A 21,887-nucleotide genomic window follows, 5' to 3' on the forward strand; every position below is an offset into this window, starting at 1 on the left:
AAGAGCAGAAGGTGACGATGGCAGGGAGCAGGTGGTCCCACGGAGAGAAGGGGCCCACTATAGGTATCGTGCAAGGGGCCTCGGAAACCTGGAGCCAGCACTGCCCATGTGCGTCACTCGCGACCTCCCCAAATTCACATGGTGTCCATAACTGTGTCTGGTTGAACAGGGTTGCCGAGTTCCACACAAGCAAGAACCCCAGTAGCGACATCAGGGCACAGCGACGGGTGCAGCCATAGCTTGTGCAGTTAAGCCTCAAGAGTTCTCGATACTGTGCTGGTGGCATAAACTGACCCTTTGTTGCCAGAAACAAAACCCACATTCTCTCTGGAACCAGGAGCTCCCCAGCACTAGAATTTGGGAGGGGGAGAAGTCAACCAGTATCCCACCCATGCACGGGGAGCTGGCCCACATCCATGTTCTTAGATCCCTAAAGAAATTATAAACCAGCCTAACAGCTTTCTAAAACTCGGCATACTACCAGAGGAATTCAGGGCAAAACTTCAGCAGACCTCATGGCAGACTTGGACTGATACTAACAGGCTTCCTGCAGGACTCCTCCCACCTAAACAAAGCCCTGCCCAGGGGCTGATGCAGCCCCAGCTGATGCCCAGGTATTTACCAATGCTTAAAAACATTATTCAGACTGCATGTGCACTGAATATAATGGAGGAAGGGGGTATGCTGTGGTGTCTTCGAGCCCCCATTTAAATGTATAGCAGAGTCTCTCTCCCCTACAGCAGAGTCCTCCTGGCATGGCTTTGCTCTGAGGCATTGTGGGAAATTTAAATGGTGGCTGAAGCTCAGCAGCACTCACTAGCACTGCTGCTCCAGCTGCCCATCCCCACCATTGCCTGCCAACGGGCGAGGTCCTCAAGGCTCATGGGGAAGAGGGGCTCAGGAGAACCCTCTCGAGCTTGGGGCCTGCTCAGCATCTAGAAAAGGAGTTGCCTGCATTTTGCAGGCATCACCTTTCCCAGATTCCTGGGGTCCTTGTTTAGTACATAAGCACTGAACTGAAAGCCAAGAAAGTGTCTTCTTATGCAACTGTTTATGCAACTGTTAAGCTTGCTGCAGAATCTTCTGAATTGCATTTATACTGACAATTTGTTGATGAGATGTTCCTACAGATCACATGAAACTCCCACACAAATTTTAATTCCAGGCATGGCCGTGTTTCTGCTTGGTCATGATATCCACATGATATCATGTGGATAATATAATTAATAGTCTTCACCTTGCTCTGAAAAAGTCCTGCTGTCTCTAGTCGCTGCTTATTTTTCCATTGAGAAAAAGTCCAGAATGGATTCATTCATAAGGAAAGGGTGACCCTCCCAGTTGCTGACAGGTAGCTTCTGAAACAATCACGTGTGTTACTGCATGCGCCAAGATCAATGTTCTCCCCAACTCACCCATGAAGCCTTTAAAATCACTGAACTGGAATTATTAATCCAGCAGAGCATATAAAACCCTGAGTGTTTCACCACCACTTTGTAAAAGAGAAACAGCAACCCTAAATCAGGAGCTAGCTGTGCAAATCTCTCGCGCTCGTTTCAGCAACAGCTCTGCATGTGCATCGAGCAAAGTTAGCATCAAGAGGTGATGGTGGTTTAAAGTTTCAAATCCAAAATAGCTGGATTTATCACCTATTCCTGCTTCCCTCAACCTGGTGCCATCCAGACGGGTTGACCTACAGTTCCCACCACCCCACCCAGCCACCCTGTCTGCTGGATGGGGATGGTGGGAGTTACAGTTCAGCACATCTGGAGGGTGCCCAGTTAGGGTAAGTCTGAGTTATTTCATGTCCTACCTTGCCCTGACAATTAGGCACATAGACAACTGTGTGCAAATTTCACAGGAGTCAACACCAGCAGGGATGTGTCAGGGTTTCCATTACCAGATCCAAACACTTACTGGGACTGGGACAATCTCCAGCAGCTTCTGATGTGTCTTCACTATCTACTCAGCAGAGCGGGCCTATCCATGGTTTTATCTGCACCCACCCACCTCCTTGTAGCAAGCCCTTTCTCCAGAACATCAAAGCCCAGCTCTGACGCCACGTGACTGTCCCAGACACATGTAGCGGTGCCTCTGCAATCTTGCCTTCCGGCCCTGGAGGCAATGGATTAACTCACCTTCTTTATGGAGCTGACTGGACCCTTTCTGAGCATAACCAGCAGCTATTCCCAGGGAAACTGGACTTTCGTCGCTTGATTATGTTCCTCGGTTCTCTGCTTCTTTTCTTGCTCTGTAAATCTTGTGCTCATCCCTGGATGTTTTGGAATAATCCCTTGCTTTCTGACTTGGGTGGGCCTCTGGGTTCTGTCTCTGTTCCTTCCATTCACATCTCAGTTCAGTGGAATAGCTTCTCCCAGGTCATAAGTATGCTTTTGGTTGATTAGGCTTCTATCTTTGGAATTCTGGATTAATGGGATCAGATCCAACTGAAACTCAGAATTGTTTTCCAGTATACATTTTTCTAGGGTGTGTAAACTGTTCACAGGTACATATATGTTATATTATCCATGTCTAGTTCTGGAGCACAGCCCCAGCACCCCCATTTTTCAAACATGGCTTTTCTCTTTAACATTCAGGTTAGCATTTCTGTTGTTCACAATGACAACCTGAAGAGTGGGGTAAAGGGAAGAACTCAGACAGAGGGATCTCAAGGCTGCGTATCAGAGTGACTATAAAAGGCCAGACTTGAACAGGATTCACTTTTAAATCAGAGCTCACAATGGCTCATGTGAACCATCTTTCGTTCAGTTTTAACTTGATTCTCCTGCAAATGGGTCACCTTTTTTGCCCCCACCTTCATTTGCCCCCACGCAAGAGAGAGCAGGCAGCTTGTAAACTAATTTAAAAGTAAACTTTTCATCCCAGTTCATAACCTGGTTAATCTTGAAGATTAATGTTTAAAACAGATACAGACATCCAGGGCATTAATCAATGTCCTTTATCCTCTCTGCATGAGTTGTGAAATCAACTCATTTAAGTTCAAGTGCTTGGATCTACACTGTTGTAGTTCAGGAAGAGAAAAGATTTCCAGTTGTTTGCTGCTATAACATTTAATCTGGGAGTGCAGGTAGCAGCTCTAGGCAGAAAGAAAGAAATGAAGCATAAAATCAGAATGTTATTTTCCCAGCAATCGTACAGACCCTACACAGTGCCTGAGGTGCCATAAAATGTGATACGGTCCTCCAAGCCTGGGAGCAGAGCTCTAGTCTTAGAGGAGACCCAACCATGGATATTCTCCCGGCCTCCTCAGCACCACAGAAGGCTCCCTGGTGGTTCCTGGGGAGCGAGGGGGAACAGGGAGGAGAGAGAGGAGGCTGCAGATCCAAAGGTCTCAAGCCACTCACTTGGCAGTGCATGCTCACTCAGCTCAGAAGATGGAGGACTGCAAAAGCCTCTGTTTTCCTCTCACTTTTTTTTTTTTAATTTTGTAGATTTAGAGCATGGGTCCTCAAACTACAGCCCGCGGGACAGATCCGGTCCATCACGCCCTTTCATCCGGCCCGCGCCGCCATCCGCCGCCTGCTTGCAGTGCGGGCTGGAGGCGGTGACTTGCTTGCTCGGAGATAGTTTTGGACTTGCTGGGAGATCTCCGAGCGAGCGAGTCGCCGCCACATGTGTCCAATGCCACCTTGCACGCGCCCAACGACACCTCGCCGGCCTGCGCACCCAGGCACCCCCCCCCACCGGCCCGCATGTGTAGCCTTTCAACTGGCCCCCTATTGAAAAAGTTTGAGGACCCAATTTAGAGGATCTTCCACAAGTAAAAATGTACATAACAGCAGTGACATGTTCAAACCCTTTACTCCAAGTCTCAAGCCTTTACTTTCAAGTCCAAGTTCAGGCTCAAGACATTTTTGAGTCAAGTCTCCAGAGCCAAGTTTAACAGCAAAAAGGGGGGTCGTGGTGGGCTGCGTGTGGGAGAACGGGAGTCTGGTAACGCCCCCCTCCCCACCATGTTCCCATCTGCCCTTCTCTCAGTGATGCATTGAATTCCTTTACTTGAACCACAATTTATTTCAACAAAGCTGTGCTGTAATTCGAATTTGGCTTTGAACTTATGCATTTGTTCGAAAAGAGCTGAAGCCTTCCCTTCCCTTCTGCGGATCACATCCCCCTCCGCCCTATTCCACCCCAGCAGCCTTGAAATGCCCTCCCTCCCACCGCCTCTGCTGCGCTTGTTCCAGCTGTCCAGTCTTGCCACATGGTAAGCCCTGGGGTGAATCAGTGGTAAAAAATGTGGAACTCTTGCATAGAGTCACTTGCTTCTTACTCTCAAGTCAAGTCGCTGATGCAACTTGGGAGCAAACCACTTGACTCAAGTCCCCAACACTGTGTAACAGTAGGAGGCATTTGAGACAACCCAACCTGACACCTTATCCAGGTCCAAGAAACAAAAACCTTTTCCAAGGCAGATGACCTGGCCAAGGTCACCTGTTGGACAAATGCAGGCCCTTAGCAAATCTATTCACTAGTATATTATCCAGGTGCCTGAACACTAAGACTCTTCCAGGATCCGTTTCAGAGCTGGGGATAAGCCATTATTGGATAGTCTGCAGACAATTGACAAGGGATCCCTCTGAAACCTCAATCCAAGCAAGGGGAGAGGGACCAGAGGAGATAAGCTTCCCTGAGAAAGGGGCAGGGAGAACAGGGCCGAGGAGCAAGTCTCACTATAAGTAAGGGAGTCTGAGGTAGAACCCAGGAGAGACTGACTGAGGTTTCTCTGGTACAGACACCCAGGCGTGGTTTTTCCCCAACCAAAGGAGGGAAGACCTCATGCAGGAGGCAAGAGAAGTTTGGCACAGACACAGTGGGTCTTCAGGAAACCACGAAGGCAGTTTAGGGCAGGGCTGTGCCAGCTAGACTGTATCGCCTTGTTTGCGCTCTGCCACTAATCTGCTGCTTTGAACTGCTTATTGTGCGTGCACAAAAACTGATTGGCTTCTTAAAGTCACTTATAGTGTGTGCTTCCCCACCCACACATTTCCATTTGGTATTCTTCATGAATCCTTAATACATCTTTCACCCTGTTTTCACCAAAACCCTGATTCTATGCAAAAGTAGGGGGGCTTACAAGAAGTATGCCATAGTTTGGGGTCACACAGTGCTCTTACAGCACTTGGGCTGCATGGAACCTGCAATCCAGCAGTGCTCCGCTAAGGACACAGCTGGACTGCAAAGCCCAACGGAAAGGACCCCAGTGGGGTCCTTGGATAGTTACCCCAAATGAAGCCAGAGTGCTTGGGCACTGGGGACACTGGCTTGCTTTACACTTGGTGGTGGCTATAACAGACCTGGTGCCCTCAGACGGGGTTGCCTGCAGGCACCAGGTCACCACAGCCACCTAAGGTTAATTTGATGAAATGCAAGTGCTGCTTTGAGGACAGACACCCAGGGACAACCTGGCTTCAGCTGCCCTGGCACCGATATTCCTCAAGTTAAATTACTGCAGTGTGCTTTACATGGAGCTGCTTTTGGAGATTGTTCAGAAGTTGCAGCTTACACAAAGTGTGGCAGCCAGAGTGGTGACAGGAATAAAATGGACTCAACGTCTATCACTTCTCTGCTTGTAATGTTTCCAAGCCCTGTTCAAGGTGTGAGTTTTGACCCATGAAGCCTTCTATGACTCAAGATCTCAAGGAAAGTCTCTTCTCTTGTATGAACCTACTTATGCACCATGTTCATTATCTAAGGGCTTCCTCCAGGGAGGCTCAGAAGGTGACAATAAGGGAAAGGACCTTCTTAGTGGTGCCCCCGCATCACTGAACAATCTTTCTAATGAAGCCTGCCCAGCTCCTACATAGCTGTATTTTAGGTGTCCGGTTAAGACCTTCCTCTTTTCTAAGAAATTTGGCAGCATGAGATTTTAATCAGATCCTAAATTCTTATTGTTGCTTCAAATTTCTTAAGGGATATGTGTCCCTCTCAGTGTTGCTATCTGTTTATAACATAGTTTTAAGGTTCTAGTTTTTGCAAACTGCCCGGAGAACTTCAGCTGTTGGACAGTACAGTAATGAAATGAACCTATCAAAATAAGCACATATACACATATTGATTTCAACAACACCCATGTGACTATTAATATGTGCAAACTTCCATGCTCATTTCGAATTGGCCCAATGCATTTTGCTTGATGCAAAGTTTAACGTATTACAAAATGTTCACCATCAGTCTCCGTTGCTACCATGTTGTGTTTGTGAGCTGAAAACCAATGTCAGAAATGCGAAAAAGAGGTAGGGCAATTTCAGTGGCAATTTTAACTGTCTGAAGTTGCATATATATTTTAAGTATATGCTACCCTCTGGTGGCAAAAAATGAAAACTAAATAAGCCATAATAGATCTGTGATGTTGAATAATGCTGAACTAAAATAGGACTGCAGAAATAACTATTCCAGTTAATATTCAACAAATAATGATTTGTTTCTCAGCTGATTAGAAAGGCTTGGCAGAGATCATTATTATTACATTGCATTTATAGATTTTTCCCCATGCTGTAAAGAGTTTATTCCATGTGATCCTACTCATATTTATTTAAAAGTAAATTTTCTTGAATTTAATAGTCATGCTTTCAATTAACTGTCTAAACTGAAATATATTTTGTAAATTTATTTTCAAATACATGAATATGAATTCAAAACATTCCAACCATACTGAGTCTGTAAATTACTTGTTATCATATATGTGCATGCTGAAGGTCTTACTTCTATGGAACAACTATGAAGTGCTGTAGGAAAATAAAGTGGCTAGGTATTTAGATATGATATGTAAGTATTCTTTCTCCTTTATATGCAGATATTGTTTGGCCTTTAAATAGAGCTGTCACTCTGCCTTCCGTGTATGCTAATTATATCATTTTTAATTAACTTGGCAACTAGTTTTATGGAGCTTAGAACACTTTTAGAATGTGAAAGATTATTTCAAAACACTTTATTCCAGCCATTCTCAATCTAGTGCTCCCTCCAGATGTTTTGGACTCCAACTCCCAGCATTCCTAACCAGGTCAACTAATGGGGATTGAAGTCTAAAATAGCTTGAAGGCACCTGGTTGGGGAAGGCTGCTGTAGGGGCTTGCTTTTGCTCCTCTTAAAAGATTTATTACATTTATATTGTCTTTCCTCCATGGAGCCTAAGGTGGGCACATGATCCTCCTCTTCATTTTGTCCTCACAACAACCCTGTGAGGTCAGTTAGGCTAAGAGGCAGTGACTGGCCAAAAATCATCCCTGCTTGAGCTTCATGGCGGGGCCAGTGTTGAGGACAGGTGCAGTGAGGCATCAGCCAAGGGTCCATGCCCAGCAGAAGCACATGGACAGACTGCTCTGGAGTTGCTCTTCACAGGGGCAACCTGCTTGTACACCTGCCTTCTCACTCTGGTCCAGACATAGGTGGCAGTAAGGAAGAGAAGTAGATGGGACCATCTCCTTGCTTTTCAAGTGTTATATTATTGTTGCAATAAAAGCCATACAAGCTATGGAAAAAATAGGTATTTTAAAAGAAAAAATGAAAACAACTGAAGAACTTACAACGAAGAATAACCCAGTAAAAGGAAAAAAACACCTGAGATGGTAATTCCTCTCAGCCATTGGATATTCCAGCATAACTTCAAAAGCCTCGGCAGACCCATCTTAACATGGCATGTTAAGGTTGGTGCCAGGTGGGTCTCAGTGGAGAGATAATTTATAGATGGGGGGGCACCACAGAAAAAGCCCTCCCTCTTGTTACTGCCCTCTGATCCTCCCTGAGATGGAAGCCCCGGATATTGAGCAAAGTATCTGGATAAACTGCAGTTGGGAGAGGTGCTCCATCAGGCATTGTGGTTAAAACCAACACCTTGAATTAGGTTCAGTGGCTTCCGTGCAGCTACAGTTGCAAGGAAGCTCCATGGACTCCATCTCTCTTCAGTTCATGAGCCTCCTCCCATGCTCACCAATGTCTTATAAGCAAATCAGGCCAAGAGAAAGTCTGTGGACATTTGTGAAACCCCAGTTGCACAAATGGCAACCCTTTTCTGCATCACATGCAGTGGAAACAAATCACATATGTGGAAGAGGGACTCCTCTCCTGCGTGCTTGCCAGGAATTCAGACTCTCGGCCATGGGAAAGTGAGCTGGAGAGCCAAGCCCGGGGAATCCAATGGATTCTTCACTTCACATATCCCTAGAGGCAGGCCAGAACTTGTATGCTTGCATCTGTAGGTCTGGGTTATTAATCTGTTTGCCCTGTTCTTCACAAGCTGAAGTTATAAGGGGCAGCTACATGTACAGTACATTGCAGCAATCTAGTTTAGATATACCCAGAAGGCAGATTACTGAAACCTAGCTCCCCTGGTCCGGAAAGGGGTGTAGTTAAGACACCAGTCAGAGCTGGCAGAAGGAACTCCATGACACTGCAGCCACCTGAGCCTGAAGTGACAAAGATGGGCCAAGGAGAGCCCCCTAGCTATGAATTTGCACCATCCAAAGGAGTACAACCCGATCCAGAAGAGGTTGAACACCCTTCACTCTTCATGCTTGGCTGGAAAAGCCTAGAGGGTACCTTGCTACATGTGTCAGGTCCCAATCCAAGTCCCAAACTACCACAGTACACTGCCTGTTTTGTTGAAGAGTGCGTCAACAGAGAGCCAGTGTGGTGTATTGGTTAGGAGCATGGGACTGGGACTCAGGGGATCTGGGTTCTAGTCCCCGTTCAGCCATGGAGCCAACTGGGTGACTTTGGGCCAGTCACAGACTCTCAGCCCAACCTACCTCACAGGGTTGTTGTTGTGGGGATAAGACGGAAGGGGAGAATGTAAGCTGCTTTGAGCTCTTTGTAGGAAAAAGGCAGGATATAAATCGAAAAATAAACAAACAGCTGATGTGAGCAACTTGTTGGGCCTAAGAGCCGACATTTGGAAAAACCACCCGAGATGCCACCACAAATTGCAGTGGGGGATATAATGCTGATAGAGCCACTGTTCTCAATTCTTACTTTTCTCAACCCACCCAGCTGTTTTTAGCAGGATTTCCCCTCAGATTGATGGATCCGGAATGATATAACCCTACAGGCATTTAGGGTCAGGATGAACCCTTTTGAAAACAATCCCTCCCAAATCCGTGGGCTTCCACTTGCGCTGGGCCCTGCCCAGTGAGCCAGGTCAAGAGGAAGTCTATGGTTGCATAACTGGCAGCCATTGGTCTGACATGGTCTAAGGCAGTTTCCCATATGGCCCCACTGGAAGCAGAAATGATTGTGAACTCTTCTATATTTATTGAACTATTCCAAAAATAGGTCAGGGTAACTGCAGGCTCTAATTCAGTTAAAGTTGGGAGAAGGAAAGACTCAAATCTGGAATCTAAACAATTAAGTTAGTAAACAGTATTTTGCATGTAAAAGGATTACGTTTACAAGGAAGGGACAGCCAGGAGTTAGCTATGGTGGATTCCTACAAAAACCCTTGATATTCTAACACCACTCTTCCTTCTGTAGCAGTTTGTATTGTTTGACATTCTACCATGCATACTTGTTAATTGTTCCTCTCAGGAAGAGCCACTAAACAAACCAGTATTCAGCCATTTGTTTGGATAAACACAGCCACTAAATGGCATATTGCATAATTTACTTTTCATAACAATAAAGGAAATACTTTTTCCCTGCTGGTACAACTGTTCTATTCTAAGTATTTTCTCTTGTATATTACCTAATCCTGGTAGAACCCTAAACTTAACATCAGCCTTGGAGAAGGATTTGAAGAGAGCCAAGTACATTCCAATTATAATTCAATACATAGGGGAAACCCTTGATTTAATGTGCCATGACATTAGGAAAGGTTTAAACACAAAGCAGAATCCAACTATTTCTCTATTAATAAGCTAGTGCCTCTCCGCCCAATAATCAGTTACAGACAGCACTCTAACAGATCTGGGACTGGGGTTTGGCATGATCCCAGACTGAATGGGTGTGACGTTCTGATTAAGACTGCATCTTAGCATCAGTGTGAGAGACTGAAAATGGTCTCCTCCTATCCTGGTTCACATTAGTACTCCTTGTGCCATACCAGGAAAGATCTACTCCATTGTAGGTCTACCCAGCTTTTATTTTTCAGTGCAGAAGACAGGACAGCAATAGCTGCACTGAGCTCACATTCTTGAATTTGCCAGCATGGTGTGGTGGCTGGCATGCTGGACAGGGGTTCTACTCCCAGCCCCCTAGTCCTCAGCCCTTAGGCTCACTCAGTGACTTTAGGTGGGTCAGACACACTCAACATAACGTACCTCACAAGGCTGTTGTTGTGAGGACAAGCAGGAGTCACGTAAGTTACCTTGGGCTCCTAGCAAGAGGAAAAGGTGATATATAAATGCGATGCAACAATAATATCTTCTGTATTTTTGGGATGCATGAAAAGGCAAGAAGAGGTCGCTAAGATTCCAGTACAGAGAAATAGCTTGTCTATTCCAAGCTGAACTGCTGCATTTAAGAAGTTTGGGAGAGTTAAAACCAGAATCTTATAGCCAATAAAGACTCCTATGAACAAAAAACCTGTGAAGAAAATAACCCAGTAATAGAATATATAGATTTTATTGCAAGAAACATATAGAAACTGCAAGAGCCATTTGGTTCATTTACGACTTGCTTCGCTAAGTGCTGTTTTGTTAAGAGCAAGTCTGTCAAATATATGCATGTTTTACTCTACATCTTTTAACACTTCCGAGGCTGCTGAATAATGCACGTTCTTTTGGGCAGCACTGTCTTCTCCAGAGTGGGCTGTGGCTTTTGATGTGCTACTTGTGAGGCTGCTGCTGGAAACTGATGCCCAAGCTGTAAGGTTAAAAGAAAGAATCTTAATGGAAGAACAGCCAGCTACAAAACATCTGCAGTAAAACTAACCTGGCAAAAACAAAACCTATTTCTTTTGTGCTTCCTTTTTTAAGCAAAAAGAACAACCCCCCCCCCCACTCATTCCATTAAAAATCTTCCAGTTTGAAGTTCAAAGCCATTAAGAGAACCGCAAAGAAGGCAGCAGTGATAGAAGACTGTAAAAGCGAACATACTGAAAAGCAGAATTTTAATATTTAGCAAAATCCTCCAGAATTTTAATATTGAACAAAAACAAAACATAAACAAAATAAAGGACACCCACACATGCAGAACATTTAGTTCCTTTGAATAACACGGAGGAGTGAAAACAGAAGATGAGCATAGTCAGACATGTGTTTGCCTATCTGTCTACCTTCTCTCTACTTTTGGGAATGCGGATCCAATATGAAGGGATAGAAAAGTGGCATCTCCCATCCTGAGGGCAAGGTCAACAACAGGGCAGCAAGATGGCCGCCGCCGCCAGCACTCTTCCTTCCAATTTGTCTACCACCCATGTCAATCAACTATTAATTGATCTTAGCTGGATACCAGAGCCAGCAACACGTGGCACTGGCATTCACGCTCTAAAGTTGAGGCACTCCACTGCTGAATAGTCCATTTTCCATCCTTTTGGGTAAACAGTGGACAAGCTACCTATGTATCAAGAAGGCTTTCTTGTTATGCTAAACAGGATCCTGTGATGAGCCCTGCTGGGCTCACCTCAACAGATCTCACCAACATAATTACAAGGATTTATCTGCATTTTTGTCTCACAATTGACTAGTTGGTTTCATCTCCCCTATAATTCCTTAGTTTTCAAGCCAAGCACAGGTGTCAGAATCACAATACTATTCAGTGGGGCAAGGGAAAGTAACAGACAGTCATTCCAGACAACTCTCCAAGATCATAGTGATGAAACTAGTCATAGGGAAAACACATTTTCCCAGCCAAGATATTGCTGCTTGAGTGCTTACACACTGTCAGATGCCCAGAACAAAAGGTCTTCCTGCAGGAAGAAGATCAGAACCTGCACAAGCAAGTCATTTTTATGTGCTGAGTACAGACGTTGTTTGTACAGAATCGGCTTTCAGATCTGGCCAGCAGAATGAGGCCACATAGTGGGCTGTGCTACTTCAAACTGCAGGTGGTGGTGAGACTTTCTTAAAACATCTTCCATCAGTCTGACCAGCATGGCCAATGAGAAACAATCATGAAAGCTTTACCAAACCATCTGGAAGGCCCCAAAAGGTCCATCCCTGCTCCAGGTTAACACACACACACACCCCTTGTTGCAAGGAGAAAGCTGCAAAGCAGACAATGAACTCCATTACAACCATCCCTCCTTCTGAGATAGATTTTCCTGACAAGAAACATGGCCAGCTCTGCCAAAGGAACCATTTAAAAATGCTAGTCTCCAGCAGCAATCTGAAGTAGTACATTTGCCAGTATTTTAAGACTATGCCACCTCATTCTGCTGGACGTGAAGAAGAGTATCCAATTCTATGGCAGAAATGGGCAACCAGAAATGGGCTTACAAAACTTCTGCCTGTCCTAAATGCATTTAAGCCTTGAGACCAGGGCCTCATTTGTGCTCAAATTTAATTATCAACATCTCCCTTGAATCCAAGCTATTCAATTTATCCTATTACTACAGGGGTAACTTGCGCCACTGGTCAATACTGCAGCTGTGAGAACTGCTGCCAAAGTATCAGTTGTTTTCAAGCGTTGCGCATTCTGGAATGCAAATACCTTTTCCTGTCCTTCTGGGATTGCTATGAATAAAAGCCAGCCAGGAAGACAGAAGCGCAGAAGGGATTGCTAGGGAGAGAAGGAGGGCAGCAGTATTTGCTGTTTTAAGTAAAATGCCACATTAATCCCTGTCACAACATTTTAAGGCTTCAAATGGCCACATACTACGATTGCTTTGATTTATTCATACTGAGCAAGCAGGAAACATCCTGCAGAAGCCTAAGTGTACAGCTCAGCTTGAGCAGTGCCAGAATTATTACAAATCCTGTCCCAGCACGTTCTCTGTAGCTGATGAAACCACATTCCACTGCTTTTCAGGCACAGAAAGCCAAGAGCTTTTTATGCAGAATACGGGAAGGAAGAGCAATCCTAGATTCCTCCCCTCACCCATTCTTTTTGTTTTCATTCAAGATCCAGATCTGACTCAATCCATGCAATCAAATAGTTAACCATGTGTTCTTTGGGAGCATGCAGAGAAGCAGCAAACATGCTGGTTCCCACATGTAAGCCGTCCTGAGGCTATGAGATGGGACGGCATACAAATACTCTAAATACATACATACATACTTGCTGCTTCCACTTTCAAATAACAACATTCCTAGGTTAGCTCTTGGCATACAAACCAGAAAACTCTGGGTTGTTTAGGGCCTAACAATCCAGGAACAGAGCTGGGTCTTTAATTGAAAGTGGAAGTAGTGTCAGAATCCCGGAATCTCAATTTGAGAAAAGGGAATAAAACTTGGGTTTGTGGGAAAGATCAAGCATCCAGACTTTATTGTATTACCCAGGTTCCCCGCGGGTGCGTACTCACAATAATGCATTACCGGGCAGACAGAGTGAACTCTGCTGCGAAGTTTCAATACCATTACAGGGCATACACAGGTACGGGGCAATTGATGACAGAATGCAGAGATTACAATAAGATTCTGAGGTCATCACATACAGAACAGATAAAGAAATGTCAGTCAATCATACAGTAACAATGAGATTGCAATATTTCTAATTGCCTGTATTGACACTTTAGTTCAGTAGCTTGAACCCATCTCCAGGTCTGCTTAGACATGTAAATTCAAGCTACGAAAACTATGCATGAGCTCAAGACTCTTATCTAGACATTCTGAATTGGCCAGGACACATGGAGCCTCTGGGCTATCAAAAGATACTTCCTTGAATTCCAACAATGACTATTTACAATGTATATATGGACTGAATGGCCTGTCTACTGTAGCTTACAGCTAAAGGTGAGAGAAAGGAGTGGGGGATGAATGCCATTTTAAACAGTGACTTGGCTTGGTTCTGAGTACCGGATTTGATCCCAAAATTCAAGAGCACACAGAAGTAATGCTTTTCAGACAGGATTTATCCAAATTTTCCCAACAGTAGCAATCAGGTGGGAGGTAGCATACACTCTCTTTTGCACAGCCTTACCAATCACTGGGTTAAACAATCCAGGAATTGGTTGTGGTAGGTGATCCAGGTCAAAGAGTCTTCCGGCAGCTTTAAGGGTCAATAGTTTTGTAGCATAGCTTGCAACAATTATGTGTAAAGCATAATTTCCCACCTTCTGGATTAGAGCCCCCAGAGATACAAGAGGCTCTTCAGAAAATTGCATTCTACATACTGAAGGTGATGATGAAGCAGGATGGGCAGCATGCTGTCCTAATTTTCCTGTCGGAATAGGTCTACTGAGGTATCTAAGATTACACTGCGTGCTTTTCATGGCTGTTAGAATCCACTGTCTCCTTCCCTTCTATAACCATTTTCCTGCCAGTTCATGCATTAGGTGAAGCAGGCCAATGCCACAAAACCATGTGTTAAGCTGCCACAACTGATTAACATGTTCATACATATCTCTGGAAACTGTTCTTATGTGAATGAACTATATTCCTGAAAATAAACTCTTGAAGACAACTCTGTAATTTGTTCTACCACTTATGTACTTACTTTCTCCAGTGTATCTGCTAGCAAGATTCTCATGCTTTGCATTTTTATATTATTAATAGAGCTGTGAAGCAGAAAGAAAAAGAAAAGTTAGAAAAAAGACCTTGGTCTTCTAAAATGTTTCATAAATGTCTTGACTCATAGCCTAACTTAGAAGGCAATTCCTACTCTACTTAATAAGCCAACTTAGGGTCACGGTAGCTATGATATTAAGTGACTAGTCTTTATGTGCTTGGTTTTTGTTCATAAAAAGGGGCTGAAGGGGCTGCAATGTGCTTTCGGCACTAGGTTAAATTCCCTCTGCTCCATGCTATGGTCCTGCCCTACATTCCTCCTGCATGGCTAGAATTCCTTCCAAAATTGATGCATGCAAGATCCAATCATATACCACCATATTTTTCGCTCTATAGACGCACTTTTTTCCTGCTCAAAAGTAAGGGGAAGTGTCTGTGTGTCTTATACAGCGAATGTGTGTGCCCGAAGCCCAGGATGCTGCCGGCCCGCCTGCACCACATGGCACCACCTGGCCAGCATGCGCTCAGTGCACGCTGCTCCGCCCCCCCCCCCCACACAGGTGAGAGCTGTGTCGCTCAGGGGGAGCGGTACAGAGCAGCAGCAGCCACGGGCTTTAACCCGCTGGCCTCACGAAGAGACGGAATGCTCACCCCCACGGCCCGGAAGACCATCGCCGGCACGCTGCCGGCCCGGCTGCACCACACCTGGCCAGCACACGCTCGGTGCGCCCTGCTCCTCCCCCCTCCTCCGGCACAGGTGAGAGCTGTTAATCACAGGTCAGTGTGTGTTTTCAAATGGCAACCCGTCTTTTAATGAAGCCCATGGGGAAGTGATGGGGAATGTGCCTGTGATTATCAGGAAGCTTTCCATGGATCCCTTCTCTAAAAACTAGGTAAATCTTATGGTCAGGTGTGTCTTATAGAGCGAAAAATACAGTAAATATCATCTTCAGTCACTGATAGTGGCTTTGCAGAGATTGCTGGGTATCCTTTGGATTCAAAGGTACAAGAGTCATGGGAGAGGCTAAATAAATTCCCCAGTTGCTTGAATATAATCAGAGCAAGCTGAGAAAAGCACCTGGTTACATAAATCCATCTACAAATGTAGGGGTTTCTTTTTTTTACCACAGGTAAGACACAATCACAAAGGCATCAGAATGGCGAAGTACCTGTGAACTATTCCTATTTCCCCTGCTTCTATATAACTGGCTATTAAGCAGAGCTGAAATAGATCAGCATAAGCAAGAGTCCAATTCTGGAGAAGCCCTTGGGGACAACTGTTCAGTGGTGGACAGGCTGAAGCAAAAGCGGCTAGAGACAAAAATACACCCCTACCCCCCAGCATATTGCCACTTAAAATTCTCAGTGTAAATTACCAAGCCTTGTGGGGGGATTTTCCCTTTTAGCATTACAGAGTGGGAGGAAATGCCACAGAAGCTGGGAAACCACCAAATGATCAGTGGTTGGAGATAAGGATCAGTAGGAGACTTCAGAAGGCTAGACTGAGAGACCAGGATCACTGAATTTGGCCCACTGGCTTGATTACATGAGAAGCAGGCCAGGAAGCATGAAAAGTATGTCTGATTCAATCTCTTTAGCATCTTAGGGATAATTATCTCAGGACAACCCATAATGTAACTATGTCTTTTGTGGAAGTAACTAGAAAACTGTGAAGCCAGAAGATGAAGTTACAATTAAGTGACAGGTATCAGTCAACACATTTTAACATAGTTTCCAAACTTAATAGCCACTGCTTAATAGGAGAAAACTGTTTTATAGGCCTTTTGCTTACTAGTTTTGTGCAGAGGAAATGAATGACCTCAACCCACCCAGTTCCAGGAATAGTATTTGCAAGGTGAGAGGAAGACCACAAAGCTTGTTTTTGTGTGTGAGGTTTTGCCATAAATAACCACCATTTGTTTCAGAAGGAAATAAAAGAGGCATTTTTTTCAGTGCTGTTGCATCATGGGCTTCTGCTCAGACTGCCAAAGAACTTTACAACGCTTCTTTACAGCTCTCTTGGCACCTCCTTTCAAATAAGAGCAACACTTATGTACTATGTGCTTTGCCTGAAGTAGCATATAAGCCTTCGTTGAGCTGGCCCACTTCTGCTATAACATGCCACAGGGGAAGTTATAACTTATTTCCAGCACAGAGCCTATGTGTGTCTATTCAGGAGTAAGCCCCATTGAAATCAATGGGACTGGTTCCCAGATAGGCACATAAAGGAGAGCAACCTCCTTTTGAGGGAGGGAGAACACCTAATGAGAGCCTTGGGGTATTACACAGAGTGTTAGTTAGAACAGGAGATAGCCAACTTAAAACCCCAGGTTGGCCACAAAACTCATTGGGGGACATCAGGCTAGTCACTATCTCTTGCTCTGACCAGCCTCACAGGGTGACTATGTGGGGAAAAAAAGGGTGCTGCCTTGAGCAAATGAGGCTTACGTGAAATGAAAGAAACAAAATGACCAAGGTGCTTGCTGTTTTAGGCAATGGCAGTAAAAAGCTTTTGCCATTAAGACGCAGCTACTACCATTGGGATGTCATGGAAAAAGCAGCAACATTCCAGCCACTGAGGGGAATGAGACTGGTAATGAGAAAACTTTTACGTTCCAGCCTTTTCAGGAAGAGGTCAAAATTACTGGGAAATGGACTGTGACAATACAACCTTTTAAGCCTCTTCATATGTACTTCTACTTGTGAGATAACCTCAAAGGCCTCTCAGGAAATGAGATGTGAACGCATCCTACATGTTAATGTTTAAAAAACTTTGCATGCAGTAATTTCTAGTGCTGAAGGTATTCTGTTTCTCTTTTCACTTTCATATTGCCTTTGTTTGCTGCGGTATCATTGCCAACCTTACACATGAGATTCTCCATTTAATACTAACATAATATATTAAGCCTCAATAGTGCACATACCTAGTTTTCTCTTTCCCAGGGGTTTTGGAACTTTTTTCAACAGGTGCATTTTCTAGCTTCTTGGACACTCTCATGCCACCAGCTTTGACTGTAGAAAAATGCAGTGAGACTATGTCTGAAAAGTATATTTCCCCAAGTGATAAGTCTTTTTTAGGCTATGCAATTAAAACATTGCCGGCTAAACATTAGCCGGCATTTTTGCAACCAAAAATGTTGGTAAGAAATGGAATTTAAGTAATCATTTACTTCAGAGCAAGTTATTTACCGTAGAGCACAGACACTCCATTCAATACATACACACAATATATTCTCAAGAACAAGGACAGGTGGAAAGTAGGTACCCAGAAATTTGGGGTTTCAGTTCCCAACATTCCTGACCATGGGCCATGCTAGCAAGGACTTCTGAAATTGGAGTCCAAAACTCCTGGAGATCTATCTTCTGCTGACCCCTGCTCTAGAACAAGGGAAACTGCTAACACTTGAATGTAAGATACTCCATCTAACCAGTATGATTTACTAACTGGGATGCTTTACGGCTTTCTCCACAGCTCTATAGAGTTCCTTCCACAGGAGAAAACCAAAGATCAAACCTGGGGCCTCTGAAATCAAAGCAGCTGTCCCACCACTAAGGTACAGGGCTGGTACACCCAAGTTTATGGATTACCATTATTAACACTGCCTTTAATTGGATGAAGAGGGCACCCATCCATGCATGGATATGTATTGCCACATAGTACCAGTTCTGCTGTTCACACCCTGTTCATTAGCCATGCATATTCTGCCTCTTTCACACACAAAGTGACATGAAGACAGATTCCTTGTGCTTCTAACCTACACTGCTGCATTAGGGTCAAACCATAGCCATCTAGCATGGATAGGCTGGACATGCACATGGTAGGCATGTCATGAGCAGAGCCAGCTGAGGGTCAGACTAGATGGCCTGGGAGGTCCCTTCTGACTCGCTCCGTTTCTGTTTTCCCCAGGGTAAAGACAACTGGTGCAAAAGACTGGTCCAATTATGCTATACACAGTTCACTGCCTACATGTGTGTGTGGGGGATGATTATTCCTCCGCATTTGCCACAAATACCTCCCATACAGCTCAGCAATTTGTGCCTTGGGCATATAGAGCAAGTGTAAACATAGTTACTTGGGTGTATTACTGAAGGTGGAAAAACTTAACATCTACTCTTAAAAAACAGTGAACAAGCCAGAATATGGATATTGAAGGCTAAATCTTTCTCCTTTCACTGATTTACCACACCTTGATCTTTTTGGTGTTTCTGTCATCATAGTTTAAAAGATTTTCTGCAACTAGAACAGAAAGGCATGTACAAAAGTCCACATAAAATTTAGTAATCAGGAGCTCTCAGAATTCAAACAATAATTTTCTCAACTAGATGAAGCCTCCAAATTGCTGCCTCCTGTTTTCTCAGATATGAGCATCCTCTAATATGAGCACAGCCAGCAAATAGCATTGAACTGATTTACCCGAGTCTGTAGAATACTACAGTGCAGAATAATACAATGGTTTCTTCTTGTAGCGTTAGTTTGGATGTATTTGACTAATTATGTCCTGTTAACATGCCTGTCAATCACAAAATCAATTACCACCAAAGCATCATGTCACAGAAATTCATCTTTAAAAGCATGTAAAAATATTTCAGATTCATTGTCTAAACACATGGCATTTTTTGTGGCTCAAGGATATGACTACTTTTTTAAAAAGAGTGAGAAACAGGCATAAAGACCTGTATTGAAAAGGTTTTTAACCAGAAAAGTACTCTGGATACACTCTGCAAGCATGCAAGAACTTCAGTCATGTACAATGACCACAACAGGAGATAGGTTAAGTACACTTTTGATAGTGTTTTCTTTAAAAACCTAAACAAAACAGTGTTGTTTATACACTGTCATGATGTTCTGTGCAGTAACAAATGCAAAGGCAGATCCTTGTACAGAAGAAGGCCTTACCATTTAGACTTTTCAGAGGGGGAAGCTCAAGCAGAAAAATGGGTTGAACATGTTCACTTCATTTCAGTTAAGAGGGGATTCAATAAAAGGATTTATGGGATACCAGAGAAAAGGAATGCAAACTCTGTACACTCAGCGCCCAGGCTGGTGCCTTTTGGACAGCAAGTAAACCCATTTTATTTGTCCAAGCCTTTAATTAAGCATTTTAAGGTACTTCATTGGCTAGTTTATTGGTCTCTTATCCAGGTTTATGCTTTCACCTGCTGAGGTGTTAGTCTACTAAATGCAATTTTTTAATTATATATTATAAGCTTCTAACTCACCTTGAACATTTTTGTGGAAAAAGCTGGGTACAATTTTACTATGTAAGTAAATATCAGATTATTTTCTGGAGAGGTACTCCTCTCAGAAGCAGCCACTAAAAGAGATATGAGGTGGCTTTCCTCAGGCATTCAGAGGAAGGTCTGCAATGCTTGCTTTGCTTCCTGCCCCCCTCCCTCCCACATGTGGTTGGGGGTCTTGTTGAGAAACTGGCTGTTGCAGTGCTAGCCTTCCTCAGATAATGGTGCAAATAGTCAGCCATTATTTTTGTTTATATCCATTTTATTGCAAGCTTCCTTCAAGGTGGTGAGGACAGCATATTAGTCACTTGGATCCTGCAGATTAGGTTAAGGCTAAAATGTAGTGAGGGGCCCACACTTCATAGCTTGAGCAGGCATTTCAGTCTTTAACCACACTCTCACAGTACTGTTTAAAATATGCTAGTCACATTTAATTAGTAGAGGAGTGAAAATCAGTAAGTTTGCCATCCAGATGTTGTTGAAACAGTATTCCCCATCTTCCCTGAGAACTGACATGCTGGCTAGGGCTAATGGGAGCTGTAGCCCAAAACATACTCACTTGGTGGTAGGAGCAAGCACTCAATCTGCTCATGATTTTACTATCTTAATCTCTATTCACACTATTGTGGTCAAATGACTTTCAGTTTCAACGTGCTATGAAGAACTTATTTTTACTACGATCTAATCACAGAGATATTTAGCAAACCTGAAAGCCAGAGGCATCCATCAATTGTTAGCCAGGGCTAACCGAAAACCAACTTCACAACACTAAACGCAAACATGGAAGCCAGAAGTGGTCCCCGCCCCGCTCTCTAGGAATTAGGCAAGACCTTTTGGCGTGAACAAGGCACAAACAACCCCTATTAAAGCAGGGTTCTTGGGGATCTTCCAGATGGGAGAAGGCCCAGAAATGCGGGACTGCCTCTGGCAAAAACACCCTGGGAGAATGTGTGCGATCAACAGCTGTGAGCGCGCACAGACCCATGGCAGGGTCTGCCCCCTCCCCACGCGCTGCACTCTCGGTAACGCACAGCGGCCAAGCCGAAAGCCCTTTGCAGCACGGACGGTGCAGCTGCGCACGCGCCTTTGACAGACTCGCCCGCAAACACTCGCAGCGCTCGCGGGCAAGAAGCTGCAAGCCCCCACCCCGAGGAGGGGTTACGAAATGAGGAAACCTTATCTCTATCAGGATCAAAACTTGCAAGGCAGGATTTGTATAGCCCTGCGTGAAACGAAACAAAACAAATGACGCACTTGGCTTCACGTGCCGTGTGGCCTTCACACATACACACACAGCACGGGAACGATCAAAACTCCTCCTCAGAGGAGACAGACCAGAGGACCAAGTCGTAGTGCGGGACGGGCAACACAGGCCGTTACTGCACTTGGCGTGGCACCGCTGCTCCCCGCCGCTTACAGCTTCAAGTATTCTTTCCCTCGCCAATGTTACTACTGGGGGCGTTTGCCTGAAGTTCTGCCTAACAGTTATGGGACAGGTGCTGGTCTCCTGAGGATGCAATAACTGCGAATTCACACGAGTGAAGCAACCCAGCATCGTCGCCTCTCCTTCCAGCCCTGCGAAGCCCCTTCAGTTAACCCCGTCTGCTGCTGCGCGTCTCTCGCCGAGGGCAGAAGGTTGCGCCAAAGGCTTCAGGCTCTCCACCCCGACGCCCCTCGCTGCCTCCTTCTTACCTGCTGGGGAGCGCCCCACTTTCTGCGGGGAAAGCGGCTCCAACAACTCGGGGTTTGCCATGTACGCTATCACAACGCGAAATAGATTACTTACACCCCCAATTACTGAACACAACTAACTCCCAGCAGGGACAGCCTCCGTTTTACTCTTTTATTGGGAGGAGAACGAGGCGGGGCGGCGGCGCTGCGCGTTAAAAGGGGCGGAGAAAGGGAAAGGTCGGCGCTGAAAGAAATGAAGAAAAACTTGAGGAGGCTTCTAAAGGAGGGGTAGATTGTCTTCAGCGACTACGACATGCCTGCACTGGTCTGCTCGAAAGTTCTATTAAACTGGATTTTTGAACGGATAGGAATGGACAGAAACCTAGTCTTTTCAGAGATGGATTTTCTTAATTTATATAAACA

General features: G+C 44.7%; 1 protein-coding gene across 1 annotated transcript; it reads right to left on the minus strand.

Moving 5' to 3' along the window:
* Positions 1-10,556: 10,556 nt before the first annotated feature.
* Positions 10,557-21,641, minus strand: DAPL1 (death associated protein like 1). Its single transcript, XM_044418470.1, has 4 exons — positions 21,486-21,641; positions 17,480-17,567; positions 14,545-14,605; positions 10,557-10,812 (listed from the first exon to the last, which is right to left on the minus strand). The coding sequence occupies exons 1-4, from the start codon at positions 21,544-21,546 to the stop codon at positions 10,693-10,695; spliced, it is 330 nt and encodes a 109-aa protein (XP_044274405.1). The 5' UTR covers positions 21,547-21,641; the 3' UTR covers positions 10,557-10,692.
* Positions 21,642-21,887: the final 246 nt, after the last annotated feature.

The sequence above is a fragment of the Varanus komodoensis genome, unplaced genomic scaffold (assembly GCF_004798865.1).
Source record: "Varanus komodoensis strain SLA01 unplaced genomic scaffold, ASM479886v1 scaffold9, whole genome shotgun sequence".
Classification (NCBI taxonomy): domain Eukaryota; kingdom Metazoa; phylum Chordata; class Lepidosauria; order Squamata; family Varanidae; genus Varanus; species Varanus komodoensis.

What these genes read in the sequence shown, in the direction of transcription:
- DAPL1 (XM_044418470.1), bottom strand. Translation starts at nt 21,546, where the DNA reads ATGGCAAACCCCGAGTTGTTGGAGCCGCTTTCCCCGCAGAAAGTGGGG. An exon ending in CCTGGGAAAGAGAAAACTAG is followed by an intron (nt 14,606 to 17,479) that starts GTATGTGCACTA and finishes TCTGCTTCACAG; the next exon opens with CTCTATTAATAATATAAAAA. An exon ending in TAGCAGATACACTGGAGAAA is followed by an intron (nt 10,813 to 14,544) that starts GTAAGTACATAA and finishes TTAACCTTACAG; the next exon opens with CTTGGGCATCAGTTTCCAGC.